General features: G+C 33.6%; 1 protein-coding gene across 1 annotated transcript in view; it reads right to left on the bottom strand.

The window, feature by feature from the left end:
• The window catches only part of LOC132094923 (NXPE family member 3-like), a 101331-nt gene extending 86611 nt beyond the window's left edge, over positions 1-14720 (bottom strand). Inside the window, exon 1 of the mRNA XM_059499592.1 lies at positions 14690-14720. Coding sequence (XP_059355575.1) covers positions 14690-14717 — 28 coding nt within the window. The 5' untranslated portion in view covers positions 14718-14720. The remainder of the gene's footprint in view (positions 1-14689) is intronic.
• Between the last annotated feature and the right edge of the window lie 3005 nt (positions 14721-17725).

Raw genomic sequence — 17725 nt, 5'->3', positions numbered from 1 at the left:
CTGCGCGTGAAACAGCTTCACCGACTTCTTATGGTGCAGACCGCTGTCAGTCAAAAGGAGATCGACAGATCCTCCAATCATCACGCGGAAGCCCGGAGTCCGGGCCAGCCGACTCCTCATTCACCTCCAGAGACGCTGAGCGTCCGTAGGCGGGACATAATCGCAGCATTTATCCAATGACCGTCTAGCTTCGGAGCACTGAAAAAAACTGTTCAAAGCAGCCCCATCGAAGTCAATGGACGCTCGGCTTCAACAAGGAAATTCACTGTGACGCTACGGGAATGTATGAGAAGAAAATCGAGTCAGCCGACATGTAGCTGATTAACACACAGGCACGTGCACACATAGACATGAAAGGGGGCTTGAGCACCTGCCCTTTTTATTCCTGGAGAGAAAGTGCCCTTTTTTCTGGGATGCTTTTTTTTTATTTTTGAAAAATAATATATATTTCTGTTTGCACACAGCTTCCCTGTCAAAGAAATATATTTATTGAAATATAGTATCTAAATATCAGGTCAGGAGTTCTGAAGCGCTCCCTCTCCCTCTCCCCCGATTGTTAAACCCGATTGTATTGCTTCCGCTAAATGTCAATGTCAATGTCACCTTTATTTATATAGCGCTTTAAACAAAATACACTGCGTCAAAGCAACTGAACAACATTCATTAGGAAAACAGTGTCAATAATGCAAAAATGATAGTTAAAGGCAGTTCATCATTGGATTCAGTTATGTCATCTCTGTTCAGTTAAATAGTGTCTGTGCATTTATTTGCAATCAAGTCAACGATATCGCTGTAGATGAAGTGTCCCCAACTAAGCAAGCCAGAGGCGACAGCGGCAAGGAACCGAAACTCCATCGGTGACAGAATGGAGAAAAAAACCTTGGGAGAAACCAGGCTCAGTTGGGGGGCCAGTTCTCCTCTGACCAGACGAAACCAGTAGTTCAATTCCAGGCTGCAGCAAAGTCACATGTGCATCATCTGTTTCCTGTGGTCTTGTCCTGGTGCTCCTCTGAGACAAGGTCTTTACAGGGGATCTGTATCTGGGGCTCTAGTTGTCCTGGTCTCCGCTGTCTTTCAGGGATGTAGAGGTCCTTTCTACAATTCTTCCTCTCCTACGGTAGAGAATGAGTTGAACTGTTCCTCAGGGGGTCTATAGTGCACTGTCTGATGTGATACTGTAGCTGATGGCTGAATGGTTGCAATTGTATCTCTAATAGTATCGATTTTAGAAGTAAAGTAGTTCATAAACTCATTACTGCTGTGGTGTTGGGAAATGTCAACACTTGTTGAGGCTTTATTTTTCGTTAATTTAGCCACTGTATTGAATAAATACCTGGGGTTATGTTTGTTTTATTCTAAAAGAGAAGAAAAGTAATCGGATCTAGCAGTTTTTAATGCTTTTCTGTAGGATATGTTACTTTCCCGCCAAGCAATACGAAATACCTCTAATTTTGTTTTCCTCCAGCTGCGCTCCATTTTTCGGGCTGCTCTCTTTAGGGTGCGAGTATGCTCATTATACCATGGTGTCAAACTGTTTTCCTTAACCTTCCTTAAGCGTAAAGGAGCAACTTTATTTAAAGTGCTAGAAAAGAGAGAGCCCATAGTTTCTGTTACATCATCAAGTTGTTCTGAGGTTTTGGATATGCTAAGGAATTTGGATACATCAGGAAGATAACTTAAAAAGCAGTCTTTTGTGTTAGAAGTGATGGTTCTTCCATACCTGTAACAAGAAGTAGAATTTACAATTTTGGCTATATGAATTTTGCAAAGAACTAAATAATGATCTGAGATATCATCACTTGGCTGAATAATTTCAACACCATCAACATCAATTCCATGTGACAGTATAAAATCTAGAGTATGATTTCGACAATGAGTAGGTCCTGAAACGTGTTGTCTAACACCAATAGAGTTCAGAATGTCTATAAATGCTGATCCCAATGCATCGTTTTCATTATCAACATGGATATTAAAATCACCAACTATTAAAACTTTATCTGCAGCCAGAACTAACTCGGATGTAAAATCACCAAACTCTTTAATAAAGTCTGTATGGTGCCCTGGTGGCTTGTATACAGTAGCCAGTACAAACATAACAGGGGATTTATCATTAACATTTGTTTCTCTGGATAATGTTATATGAAGTACCATTACTTCAAACGAGTTATACTTGTAGCCTGCCCTCTGAGAAATCCTGAAAACGTTGTTATAAATTGAAGCAACACCTCCACCTTTGCCTTTTAGACGTGGCTCATGTTTATAACAGTAATCTTGGGGGGTGGACTCATTTAAAATAATGTAATCATCAGGTTTTAGCCAGGTTTCTGTCAAACAGAGTACATCTATATTATGATCAGTGATCATATTATTTACAAAAAGTGTTTTCGTAGAAAGGGATCGGATATTCAATAAGCCAAGCTTTATCATTTGTTTATCCATATTGCTTCTGTTTTTTATTTGTTGAACCTCAATTAAATTGTTAATCTTAACTTGGTTTGGACGTTTCTTGTATTTTCTAGTTCGGGGAAAAGATACAGTCTCTATAGTGTGATATCTAGGTGAAAGAGTCTCTATGTGCTGAGAATTAACTGACCTCTGTGACGGGAGGCAGCTAGCAGACGGTCGGTTTAGCCAGTCTGTCTGCTTCCTGACCTGGGCCCCAGTTAGTCAAGTATAAACACTAAGACTATTTGCCATATTTCTAGAGAGAAGAGTGGCGCCACCCCAGGAGGGATGAAGACCATCTCTTTTAAACAGGTCAGGTCTGCCCCAAAAGCTCGTCCAATTGTCTATGAAACCTATGTTATTCTGTGGGCACCACTTAGACATCCAGCCATTGAGTGATGACATTCTACATTGGAATTCAACCAAGCCATGTAATAAAATAAGTTTATAAAATAAGCATATATCACCACCAGGTAATATGCTTTAGTTATTTTGTTTATCCTACCTGCATTTCCCTCTCAATTAGATGCAAATGTGCGCATTTTAACTAGTTGACGCCTAATTTGCATACAGAACGTCCCAAGTTATTGACTTACATCAAGAGTCTTTCCCCCTGAAATTTAGAAATCTAAATTGGTGAATTTAGAAGAAATTGCATCTACAGATGCAAACAGATGGAGGATACACTCTAAAAAATGTAGTAAATCTGAGTAACTGCATCTGGTACATTAATAAATAAAACTGAGTAGAAATAAGTTAACATTAAACTTTAAAAATAACAATATTTATAAATTAACTATTTAAGTAATTTAACTTTTTTTATTTCCTCGAAACCTTTATAAAATAGTATTCCATACCACCACAAATACATACATGACATTGGCTTTTATTGAATTTTTACTCAATTATTTTGGTAAGTTTAATTTTAAAGTGTTATGTATTCTGATAACACCAAAATAATTAAAACGATGTAGTGCCTTGTGCAAAAATAAACAAATTATTAGTAAAACACGCCCCTCTGTATGATGCAGTTATTTAGGTTATTCTAAATATGAAGAGTTCAGATGAAAAATCCTCTAAGTGCCATCTGAAATTTCCTTCAATAATGATCATTTTTATCAAGCTTGTATGTTTATGTTCACTTATTTCACATTACTGGCAATGAAAATTACCTATTAATTGTCATTTAAGTTAAATTACTGAACTTAAATACGAGCTTGAAAAAAAAAAAGCTCATAAGAAAATTTCAGATGGCACTAAGAGGCTTTTGCATCTGAACTCTTCATATATACTTGAAACTAGTAGCATAGAAAATGTTTTCAAAACATGCACATTGTGGAATGCTTTCCTTTGCTGCTCTATAAACCTAGTGAATACTAAGGAGACCATGGTTTCTGTGAACTGATTATTTTGTAGACATCTTTTGAAAATGAAACAATTGCGTGAGTTTGAGGAAGATAAAATTAATTAACTTTTTAAATTGTTTTTTTTAAAAGGAAGTCAGAGTTGCGTTAATATATATATATATATACTTTTTTGTTAAAAAAAAAAAAAACCTAATTATGAGAAGTGCCCTTTATTTCACTTGAGCCCCTGCCCCTCAAAATGTCTGTGCACGTCCCTGTTAACACAATACATAATACACAATAGTACATATTTGACCGTTGTTTTTTTTAGAGGGGAAGCTGAGCTTCACTTGCAGTCTTAAAGAAATCCCCACAGATCTATATATATATATGTATATGTGTGTGTGTGTGTGTGTGTGTGTGATTATGATTTTTAGAGGAAAAGACAGCATTCTTTGTGTGATTTTGATTCTAAATGATTTTGATTGATTTCATTCTAAATGCATTTCAACGGACTGAATCACACAGTGAAAGAACACTCTAAATGCGCGCGTACATCATTAAAACAACAATTATGATATTATCACAGACGATTTTTTGGCTAATTTGTGCAAAACCTCTTGCTAAAATGTCAACGCTTCATTTTAACCACCAATGCAATGACGCAATTATTTAGCTCACCTCTATATGCTTACAAAGGGTTGATGTCTTGTCGAGATTTTATAAACTGCAAGTTTGGTCTCCCTAGGCAAGCACAGCATACACAGCATAATAGAGTATAAATATGGGCAGGGGTTCACTTCATTTCCTTCGAGTTAAACTTCAGAATATGACGGGGTTTCGTTTTCAGCGGTGTCTGCACCACTAACGCCTGTTTTGTCCGTTTGCATCTTTCTTGTGATTTTAGCGCCAGTTTGCCCTCCTGCCCATCATTTACTGACGTAGCTTCCCGGGAGCGATTTTTTTTTTTACTCAGTAATTAATGTGTTTTAAAATGTAGCGAAGTACAATACTTCAAACAAAATATACTTAAGTAAAAGTAAAATTACAGATTAAAAAAATTACTTAAAAAAGTAGAAGTACACAAAAAAGCTACTCAATTACAGTAACGCGAGTAAATGTAATTCGTTACTTACCACCTCTGCATTATGAACAGCAGGAACGTGAGAACGGTGGTAATAAATACAGTCGAATGAGTGTGCAAAAGTATTGTTGAACGATGTATTATACGCAAAAAAAACAAAAAAAAAACAGTAGTGCAATGATATTTTTTGTAGAAATAGTTTACTGTGCTTGTACATTAACAACTTTAGACAGTTTATGGTGTAATAGATTTAACCATGTGCAGTTTCTTAGAGTAATGCGATTAGAAAGTGTGTGGTTTACAGTTCGCTACGGCGCGATGAGATCTAGAGTCGGTTAAACATGGCAAAGTCAAGAAATCTCGCAATTTTAGGGCGAAAGAGTTAGAACAAACATTTGTCTATGCGGTGTTAGGCTATATTGAACTCACGGTCATTATAAAGTTTTGTATGTTTATTTTCATTTCAACATATTAATGAACGCTGTTACAGATTTTGTCTTAGTAACGCTCAATACAATAGTTTGTTAAAAGATAACGCTATGGGCTGTTTGAGTAACACCGTCGTCTCCGATGCTTGAAGTTTTCACCACTTACAGGCACCCCACTAACCTAAACCTGTAACTCTATCATAATTATTTAAAATAACTATAAAATTCATGCGTGACGCCTATGTAACGGACTAAAACTAATATGTATGCTAAACAAAACATTTGCGCTGGTGAAAAAATGAAGTGAATTAATAGATGTCAGAAACTGCTCGCCTCGTGTTTTCTTAAAGATGAACGGGTTATTTAGACGTGACAAAGCGAAGTTCCAGTTGTAGCGCGGTTTCCGGATCGGACCTTAAGCACAATGAATGACTAAAACAGTCAAAGTCATCCCGCCTCTCACTTAAATGAACGACTTATCAACACCGGTTTATTTATTGAAATAATGTACAAAGACAACCAAACAATAATGTATACAGTAGTAGAAAAAAAAAAGCTATTTACAGAGTTGCATTAAAACTTTCACAATAGTTTAGAAGAGAGGATCTCACTATTAGGTATTTGTTATTCTGATACACATTTCCTGTATAAAAGACTATATCTATAACCTTTTCAGGTGAATTTAGCGCAATCTTATGGATCTTAAACGTAATCACGTTACAACGAGGTGACATAGTCCCTCTAGCAAATCAGTACGCATAGGCCTACTCTTTAATGTCAAGCGGAAATGTTGAAACAATGTGAACGTCGTCATCGGCTATATGAACAAGAGCTCTAGATGTAGGGGCGATATTTTTATGCCGTAAAATTCCTATGAACAGGGACTGTATGTTTGACCGCAGTCAGAGAAAACTCTTTGACCACAGTCAGAGAAAACTGCAAAACAACGTGCAAACAGATCGGTCGACTATCTCTGGTAAAAAATAAAAAAATAAATAAAATTATATATGTTTACAAGTGTCACATTGACAATTTTCTTATGTGCTCATTACTGCTAAAATCACTGAATTATGAAATGCAAAAGTGTGTACGGCATTTTTCTATAACCGTTACAAAAGTGAGAACGTCGTAGTTCTCAAATGTGTTTGTATTACAACGGTAGCCCATCTAACAAATCTGGAGAAGTGGAGTGGAGAAACAAAGATGTTTAGCACATACACACGTACACCAGAGATGTTGCTTTATTTGAATCAAAGAAGATGACTGTAGGAACTGATAACATTCTTTAATGTCGTCGTGTTGTGTTTTGTCAAAATAATAAAAAAAAGTTTGGGCAAATGTTTAATAATTTTTTCTTAAATGAATAGAATGTGCTCACCCCGCTCTCTTTCCCACGCGACAGCATGAATTTACAGGAGTCTTAAAACAAAATGTGAATTGTGTCATCGGCTATCCGAACACAATGACTAAATTTAACGGAGTAACAAAAAAATTTTATACAAATCAAGATTAAAAAAAACAAAAAATACTTTAACAATTGTATTGTGAAAAAAAAAAAAAAAACATCCTTAGCTTGAACATTTCTTTCATTTTGAAAATCACAGCTGCCGGTGCTTTCATTTTTTTAGTAAACCATTTAACATTACACAATGCCTACAAAATAGTCAAAGCGTATGTTTTCTGTTCTAGGTAAGAACATTTACACTGAGTGTTATAGGCCGGGTAAATAATTTGAAAATAGTATTTCTGTCGAATGAGAAAAGTTCAGTCGTACATTAAAAAAAAAAAATTCTGATGTAGAAATTATGTTTCTGCCAAACACATCCAAAGAGAAAGGGTTTTCTACTCGTGTGAGAAAAGCACTCGGGTGCATAAATTATATGAAGAGAAGATGCCGGTCATCAGGTTATTTAAAAAAATAAGACGATAGACGGTGTGCCTTGCTTTAGTGACACACAATGTGTTTAAACAGGTTTCAAATTGTAGGTGTAATCATTTTACTGACTTTAAGCAAAATTTATATTTGTTATTTTACAGTACACATACAATCTACAGGATAGAAGGATGCGGATACAGTAAAATACAACTATAAACTTTAAGAAAAGTTAACTTTCATTACACTAGTGTAAAGCGATCTTACAGTAACTGAAAAGCACTACGTAAAAAGCCCGAAGGCCAAACAACTGATGGAAAACACACGTTGGGGGGATACTGCCGGTTAAATATATTGTTTTAAATAAAGAATATAATATGGATAGTAAGGATACTTTTAATATAAAATAGAACTACAGCCGTTAGATGTACAGGTGGTCATTTTAATATTTTTGCTTTTAAATGGAGGTATTTTGGAACGGCTAAACAGAGGCCCAGCAAAAAAAAAAAAAAAATGTCTTTCCTGCTCTGTGTCTGAGAGTACCGTAGATATGTGAAAGGTTTACGACCGTAGGAAAGCGCAGTTCTCAAATTACATCTGTAGGATGCGTGGGTCCACAAACCCATCTCTCCTGAGCCATCTTTAATGACTGAATACGATCGAGGGTCTTTCTCTGAAAGAATTCTTCTAAAAGATAAAAATCAACTTCATCTACACTTCACAGTCTATGCTGTGACAAACAAATGTAGCATACATTTAAAGCAAAATCAATATTTTTAGCTTTATTTTTAAAACATACAGAAAGACTTTGGCATCATGTTTCATTGTCTGTGTGTGTGTGTGTGTGTGTGTGTGTGTGTGTGTGTGTGTGTGTGTGTGAGAGAGAGAGGGAAAGAGAGGGAGATAGAGAGAGAGAGGGGGAAAGTAAGAGAGAGAGAGGGGGAGAGTGAGAGATGTATTAAAAACTTTGAAGATCGTGCTAAAAATAAGAACTTTAAAGAATCTAAAGTGATTAATGCATAACGCATCTAATATAATATAATCATACATATGATATGATATAAATAATTATTTATTATATAATATTATATAAAAATATAAAATATTTTAGGTAATATATATATCATCATTTTTTTTTTGAATTAAGAAACATTTAAACAGATGTAATGAATTACATCAGATGTAGTGCGGGTACTGATTATTCAAACATTACATTAATGTTAGCTTTGAAATAATGTACCCCTCTGGCTTAGATCATGCGGTCTGGAACTCCACCCTCGTCGCACACGGGGTGTGTGAAGCACCCCCTCAGGTCTCACAAACATTTCACTACGAGGACCCGTGAGATTCTGTTTATGATTTAAATATTTTACTTTATTTTTTAAGTCGTATTATTTTATTTTGGGGATATTTCATTCATGTTTGGACATCTCTCACCGGTCTAAAAAAATGTAAGGGATATTTTTTTATATGTATCATCAGAAATGTTTATTTTATATACTATGCTATTACATTTAAAATAAGTTATCTTTTTTTTAAGTTATACTTTTTTGTTTAATGACTTGCTTTAGGATGATGATGTCATTATATAATTATGTATTTCCATATTCTTTAACCCCTGGAGTCTGAGTGGGTTTTGGGGGACTGGAGATATTTTGGCAGCCCCCAGACGTTGGTGTTTTTTCATTATCCTAAAACGTATTACTGGCTAAAAGTCTGAATATCCATAATATGTGATCAGCATGATTGTACATGTCTGTAATTTTGAGAAGGCGGCGTTTATGATTAGTTTTTGTTTAAAATATGTTTAAAACGTGTTTGTATATGTTGTATAAGTATATGTTGAATACATGATTAAAAATGTATTATAAATGATTTGGTTTGGTTTAGTAACATGTCTGTTACTGCTATGTGTTTTATAAACATGATGAATACTTGTTTAAAACGTATGTTCTGGTTTAGTAACACGTTGTCATATATAATTTTATATATATATATATATATATATATATATATATATATATATATATATATATTTTTTTTTTTTTTTTTTCAAATTGTTTAAAATAGAGATAAGTCTCTTTTTAACTTGATATGTTCATGGCATGCGTATGTCCGCTTGTTTATATCGTTTATCAGAATACAGATTTATATAGCGACGTGGATATTATACTGATATAACAGGGTATGTGCGGTTTATGCTTAATGTATAGGGTAGTCATAATTCAGATCGCTTAAAAACTAAATTTAATTAAAAATGTACGTACATACAGCATTTTATTGTGTGGTGGTAGGTGTACGGTTAAAATAAATAATTAAACAGCTTTTTGAAAAAGATCAGTTATACCGTTTACTGCGTTGGTAGGTTTAGGGCTGATACAATAATTATTAATATGCCGTGTGTATGAATTCCACAGGAGGAAGCCGTTTCACTAAGACCGGTAGAACCGTGCATTCCTAACTGGGAGCGCTTACACCCCAGGGAAAGCTAAGCACGTGTCAACAGGACATCGTCATATTTTCAAAATAAATGTATTTTCACATGACATCGTCATATTTTCAAAATAAAAGTATTTTTTTCATACAAACACTGTTGCTGTGGTTGGGACATTAGACGCGTTGATATTAAGTCAAATAACACATACTTTATGAATATAGTGTTAAAATATCTCTATCAGCAGATGAAATAAAGCAGCATATAAAATACAGATGCATGTTTTATTACAGGAATGAAATGTAATATGGTTTAAAGACACCGTAACATAGACTGTAAAAAATTAGACCATATTCTTCATTCTGTTCAATTTATATATTTTTTCCCCGATCCTGGTAAAATGTATATTTTTAGTGATGACTAAAACTAATGTAAATGTTTTGTTTTATATTCTTTGCGAATGTATAATGTGTTTATATTCATTAAAAGAAGAAAATAAGACTTGGAGACGAATGAATGAATGAGAGGGAGAGAGAGGGGGGGGGGGGGGTGTACAAGAGATGGTAGACGGTGAGCTTCGTAATTCATAGATGCACCCGTCAGAAAAACTGTCAAAAACATGGTACTCCCGCGTGAAATAAGTTAGTTTTAATTAACAATGTCTTTGAAGATATTATGATTGGTTAGTAAATTCCGACGAGTGTGCACTGTAGCGTGCAGACGCAGACGCTGGGAGCACTGTGGGTCAGGATCAAAGGTGTGTGAAAACATCTCTTTCAGCTCTTTCAAAACTCCTTCAGCTCTAAAAAAAAAAAAATGTTGGAGATGGATCTTGTTTTATCGGAAACAGTCGGTTTCAGTATATTTTTATACAGTTTCATTTATAACCTTTTTTTCAAAGAACAGAATGTTTTTCAACCTTAGTTAAATTGCTTTTAGATGATGTATATTATATAAATTATATAAATTATAGGATGTTTTATATATAAATGTGAAATAACTAAAATGTTTTTCAACTTTAGCATGATAATTATTATATTATATAAATTATAGAATGTTTTATATATAAATGTGAAATAACTAAAATGTTTTTCAACTTTAGTATGATAATTATTATATTATATAAATTATAGAATGTTTTATATATAAATGTGAAATAACTGAAATGTTTTTCAACCTTAGCATGATAATTAATTATATCATATAAATTATAGGATGTTTTATATATAAACGTAGAACACACCGATCCCATTTATACACTGCTCAGGAATGAAATGGGAGGGGGAGACACACACACACACACACACCCACATAACCGTATAACTGGGACAAAGTTCAAACAAGCTAACTGACACAAACTTCAAACAGCGTAGGGGAGGGTTTCCTAAAACCATGATTTAGAACTAACTAGGTCAATAGGGTAAAAGCTTCTGTCAAAACCACATGATCGATGCGTGGGGAGTGTTTCCTTTACCGTTAAAACTACCCGTCAAAAACTATGATTTAGAACTAACTAGGTCAATAGGGTAAAACTTTCTGTCAAAAACCACTTGATCGATGCATGGGAAAGGGTCATAGGTTAACCCATGAACTCATTCCGGAAGTTCAACCCATCCATCATAAGGTCACCGGAAGTTCAACCTGTCAAAAGGTCAAAGTCATAAATCATCATGACAGAAGCAGCATCATAATTACTACTGTCCACTATGTGGACAAATATCCTGGAATGTTTTCCTCAATAACCTTATGTTTTATTTTTTTAGACAGAAAAATGAAAGACATGAACATCTTGGATGACATGGGGGTGAGTTAATTATCAGGAAAAATTTATTCTGGAATTTAACTAGTCCTTTAAATAATGAAGAAATACAAAACCGATATATCTACAAGATTGTCAAAAAGACTGATTCTAAAAGGAGGAACTGAATAACTAAAAGTGTATTTCTATGTTATCAGTTAGGTTTACTCTCATGATGAAGTCAATTTTACCTTTGAGAGAAAGAAACGATTTGTGCTGTTTGCTGATAGCTTTGTATCTTGTATTTTCCACATTTAATTACAGATTATTTTTTTGTAATGGAAGAAAACAGAAAAATACTGTATAAATAATACAATATTTTATGTATAAAAATGGAAATTATTGTAATTTGTCATTAATGGAATAATGCTTAAAATATCAGTCAAGTTGTTAATTTACAGATATCGTTTGTAATTTTACATACATTTGTATGTAATTTAAGAAACAAAAAAAAAGAATAAATAATAAGGTAATTTTCCCATATAAAAAATTAGAATTACTGTAATTTGTAATGAATGATATAATCCTTAAAATAATAGTCAAGTTGTTAATTTACAGATACTGTTTGTAATTTTACATGAATTTGTATGTAATTTAAGAAAACAGAAAAAATACTGTATAAATAATAAGGTAATTTTCTGCATTAAGAAATGAAAAATACTTTAATTTGTCAATCATTATATAATCTTTAAAATAATGGTCAAGTTGTTCATTTACAGATATTTTTCGTAATTTTACATGAATTTGTATTTATGTAAACAGGAAAAATAGTGTATAAATAATACAGTAATTTATAGTATAAATATACATATATTGTTAGGAATTTTTACATAGTTTTAAAAAAATTTAAAATGACAAAAATACTGTAAATAAATTGTTATTTTCCATAAAATATGATTTTTTTTTACAGTGTATGTATTTTTTTTATGTCCATAGCTAAATGTCTTAAATTATTCAGAAATAACTTTCAGTGTTGCTGCAGAGTTTCAAGCTCCATTTTATTTTTTGAAGGCATACTTTTAGACACCTAACTGTAAAAGTAAAATTCCAAGGGTGTTTTCATTTAATGTTTCTATTGTGGAGAGGTTACACAAGAAAATTACAATTTAGCTTTTTGTAACTCATGATAAATTATCTTAACAGACATACCTATTTCATACCTAAAAAAAGTAATTCAGCGAGCAGTCAGCATCTGAGTAAATACAGTCTAAATAATGTACCATAAATAATGTAAGCTCTTACAGAAAGGGTGCTGAAGTGTTTTTCTGTGTTTTTAAGATTGAAAAACAAATTGGACCAACAGTTTGTGTTGCACGTTGTGTTATAACGTTATGAACAGTATTTAATTTGTAAATTGTGAGAAATAGGGATCTCGGCTGTACGAGGTACATGGCTCGAACAGATTTCTAAGATGAACAACAGAGACTTGTGCTTTCCATGTCCTGAACAACAGTTGTCGAGCTGCTTACGGGGAATTCTCACAAATATTCCCATGACCATTTCAGGTCTGCACAAACACTTAATTAGCTTTTGCAGCTTTATAAGTGGTTATTTTTATTAATATATATATATATATATTTTTTTTTAAGTTGCACTAATAGGACATATGGAGACGTTAGGAGGAAAAAAAATATGATAAGAAGAAAACACTCCTGTGTTTACTTTATTTAAATGCAGTTACACAACTTTATTTGTACTAAACAAAATCATCAGTCTTTCAAATGCATCTTAAATGTCGAGTTTAATTGTGAATGTGAAGTGGTGATGGCACTTTTCATGTTTTGTAAATGTTTTCAGCGGCAAGTTTTATTTTAGTTCCCAGAATATTCTGAGAAAAGGTAGGATAACATTCTCTAAAAACATTCTAAAAATTTGTATAGATAACATTCTAATAAAGCTTCCCATCACACTAGATGTGGACTTACTGTACATTGCTCAGAAGCTCCAGCGTAAATAAATCCAAAAACTGCATTACCAGCTTCACTTATTATAAACAAGACTGACTTTATTTCTGTCATACATTTAAAAAAGTTATTATTGAGATTAACATAGGTTTAGATGTTGATGGTTTATTGAAAATAATAGTTTGGTTTGACGTCATCATTATGGTGATCAGTAGTTGGGCAGTATGAGTCAAACGTTTCTAGATTAGCTTTTATCTGGCTACTGTAACTATGTTTCAGCAAAAGCAGTGAGAGAAAATTTTGATCTTTTCTGTTTTTTTATGTTAAAGAGTTCATCATGTAATGATCTGATCAACTACTCTCATCTAGAGTCTAATCTATAATATTATGTATTTCATATTAGTGACTATAGTAAATGCATTTCAACAGCATAAGATCAATATTGTGCAACTAATACCATAATTAAACCAGATGAAATCAGATAGATAATATGATGATGTCTTTATCATCAGCAAGCAACCAGTGTCATCTAATCACATCTCTTGTTGTTTTTGCCATAACAAACATAGCTACAGCAGCTAGAGAAAAACATTGACAAGTCAACTGTTAAATTACATAACTAAAGCGAACACTGATCACCATTAGGGTGACGTCAAATAAAATTATTTGTTTTAAACAAACATCAACTTCTAAATCTCTGTTAATCTCAACAAGACCTTTTGTAAATGTATGGCAGACATAAAGTCAATCTGGTTTATAATAAGTCAGAAATATTGTTTTTGGAGTTATTTAATGAAAATGGCAAAGGTTTGGTTTTTAATTTCAACCAAAACTTTATATCTGAGCAACATTTGAATCCACATCCAATGTACAATGGAAATTTTCCTGCTTAAATCTTAATTAGAATGTTAGGGATAATGATAATGTTCTCATAATGTTATTAATACATATTTATAAAATGTCTTTAGAGAATGTTATCCTTCCTTTTAGGAGAACATTCTGTGAACTGAAATAAAACTTGTCACTCAAAACATTCCCAGAACATATAATGCTCTCGGAACATTATTAGAACAATAATATTCCTAGCTGGGTTGGGTCTCTAGCAACGCCATGTTTATCCAGTACAGGGATCGCTGTATTCACAGCAACAGTCTCTGGTTCCAATAATCTCTAGTTTATTCTTGTACCAGTGTGATTATTAAAGGTTAAAGCAGCTCTAAAGGCATGTCATTCTGTAGTTTGAAAATGACAGGTGGACAATCTTAATTTTATTAATAATTTATAAATAATTTGGCTGACCAAATGAATTAAAATATATTTTAATATTTTAATCACATTATTTTAATAAATTAATGGAAAGAAGTAGAAATAACTTACAGTGTTGTTTTCGAGTTTCAATCTCCATTAAATTTTTGAAGGCATACGTTTGAAGACATGTAACTGTGAAAGTAATAGTCCAAGGAAGGTTTACTATTCCGTTTAATGGTAAAGGTGTCCAACGTGAAGTCTGTGTTCATCATGTTGTTCCACCTCCTAAATTCAGATTTTATTATTACTATACAGTCTAAAGTCTAAAGCCAACACACTCAGAATATTAGATTAGATTCAACTTTATTGTCATTATGCAGAGTACAAGTACAGAGCTAATGAAATGCAGTTAGCATCTAACCAGAAGTGCAAGAATATAGTGTTTTATATACATAAAAGTGCAGAGTAAGTAAAGCTATGATATACAGAATATACAGTGGAGTTGCTATATACAATATTGAGCAGAATATATACAGAATATAAATATGAATGGAATGTAGGGATTGTATGTACATTATGAACAGAGCAATGAAGGATTATATATACATTATGAACAGCAGCAACATGAGAACAGTGGTAATAAATACAGTTGGATGAGTGTGCAAAAATATTGTTAAACAATGTATTCTATTCAAAATAACAGTAGTGCAATGATATTTTTTATAGAAATAGTTTACTGTGCTTGTGCAGTAACAACTTTAGACAGTTTATAGTGTAATAGCTTTAACCATGTGCAGTCTGTGCAAAATATGAATAGTGCAAATACATGTACAGTATGTTTATATTGTCTTATAAACACCAACATCCCGGAAAGCCCACTGCAGAATTCTGTCCAACTGTAGAGAATATCGTAGAAAATACCATTTCACTCTCAAAAATTACTATTGTAAACAGAAACAATATTAACCCCTAAAAGTTTAAGAACAGAGTGATCTCCTTATATTTAAAGTTGGCTTATTATTTTGAGCATGCAGGTACATCTACAAATATAATCCCACGACTACTGTGTACATTGTATATACTGTATAATACACAATAAGCCAAAAAGTAGCATTCTTTCTCACTTGGTATTGCTTTCAGAAAGAATTCAAACCACTGTCTCATATTAGAGTCTTCCATAATGTAGATGTGTTTGTCTTTCAAGCTGTTGTCGTATGGGTTGTAAAATGGTGAGTGCTACAGGCAAAAGATCTCAATACATCATTCAGGTAAAAACGAGTTGGAACTGGAGTGTGTAAACCAGGACGACATTTCTCTGTTACATCTGGAAGACAAGTAAAATAGAGACAATCAGTGATGCAACAAAGCTATGAGTTTGCTAAAAATAATTGCCTAATCCGCATTGTCTAAATTTATTATTTTGTTCAACATGTTTGTCCAGCATCCTGCATCTCTGTACTTTACTATTCCTCTTTGACAAACTATTGACCAACATGCAAATAGTTTAATTTCCATGGGAATGAAACATTACACCTTTGGTAATATATTTTAATATATTTTTATAAGTAATATATTTTATTGGCCTATGGCATGTCTTCATATTAACAGGGGCGTGTCTAGAGCATTTTCAGTGGGGGGGCCATGCTGGGGCACTGCCTCCAAATGAGGTGGCCGCCAATGACCAAAAAAAAAAAAAAAAAAAGTTACATTATACAGTATATTACGTAAGTCCTATTGATTTTATTATTTTTTTTTAACTTGAATAAAGTTAATTGTAAACAAATGCAGTAATAAAGCACATTTTTGATTTAGTTTTTTTCATTCCTGTATATATATCCATTAAGTTAAATTTGAGAATAAATATATTTTTTTTTCTTTGAAAGAAACTCTCTATATCTTTACTTCTTTTCATGGCTTGGCACTGCTCTCTTCCCTGCCTTCAATAGAATTATGTGTGTCTGTTAATCTCAATCTCAATCTCAAAAAAAAAAAAAAAAGTTAAAATTGTGAATGAAATGCACAGAATGCATCCATGACATTTCACGTGTAAATGACTAAGTTAGGCCTGACAATTTAACTGACTAACTCTCATGCATTAACAAGTAACGTGTCACTAGACAATTATTATTATGGAACATTCTGTGCATATAGTCATTTGGTGCACAGAATATACGCTTCCGGCTTTGCTACTTGCTTACTGCTCTGTGCTTTGCTTCTTATTTCTGTACTTTTCTCTGATTTTTCTAAGATTTTTCTAAGATTTCTACATCAGCAGATCATTTCTACACAGTGCTCAAAAAACAGATTTTTTGGCACAAACGCTAAAACTAAAAACTCTTTGGGACTGGAATAATACTACAAAAAGAAAACTTTGCCTCCCACTGCCAGCAGCTTACATTCCAGAGAGGGGAAAACAACTGCCTACATTCAAACAGAAGAGAGAAAAAAATTCCTCCTGTTGGATCTACTTGTTGCATGAACTGCAGCAAACTTCTACAAAGGATTGTGATTCTTGAAACAAAGTTACTTGCTGGAATTCCAAAACAGACGGAACACTTAGCAGATCGTCGTCATGGACCTTCTCAGCATACAGCCGGTGAGTCCCATGAATCTTCTCAATCTCAACAGTTTATACCAAGTGTAGAGGAACAAGCCGAAACTGATCGCCACACTAATCGATGGCACAAACAGGGAGCGAGACCCAAAGGAAAACGAAATATCAGATTGTCACGAGTTTCTCGTATTGCTGCCGTAGCTTCCTCTACCCCAGATTCGACTATGACAAGACTTGTGAATACTGGCATTCAACCACCCCCTATACATCTTGAGAACAGATTTGAAGCATTAATGAATGTGGGTGAGGAATCCCCAAATGTATTTAAAGATGGATCTGATCAGCCAGCAGCTAACATCGCTACTAACAGGCGCTCAAGGTCGAGCAGACAGCGGCTTTCAGCTCAGAGCGCAGCCGAGCCAAGGACTCTGATAGTGGGTGACTCTGTTATCAGAAACATCCGTAGCAGGACTACAACAACATGCTGCCTTCCTCAAGCAACGGTCTCTGATGTGAACAAGGAACTTCAGAACATTCTGATGAAGCACAAGACTGCAAATCGAATTATCATCCATGTGGGGAAGAATGATATTCGGAAAGAGCAGTCAGAA

Source organism: Carassius carassius, chromosome 19 (assembly GCF_963082965.1).
Source record: "Carassius carassius chromosome 19, fCarCar2.1, whole genome shotgun sequence".
NCBI lineage: Eukaryota > Metazoa > Chordata > Actinopteri > Cypriniformes > Cyprinidae > Carassius > Carassius carassius.
Note: the sequence above shows the minus strand (reverse complement) of the source record. Positions and strands in the feature narration are given on the sequence as shown.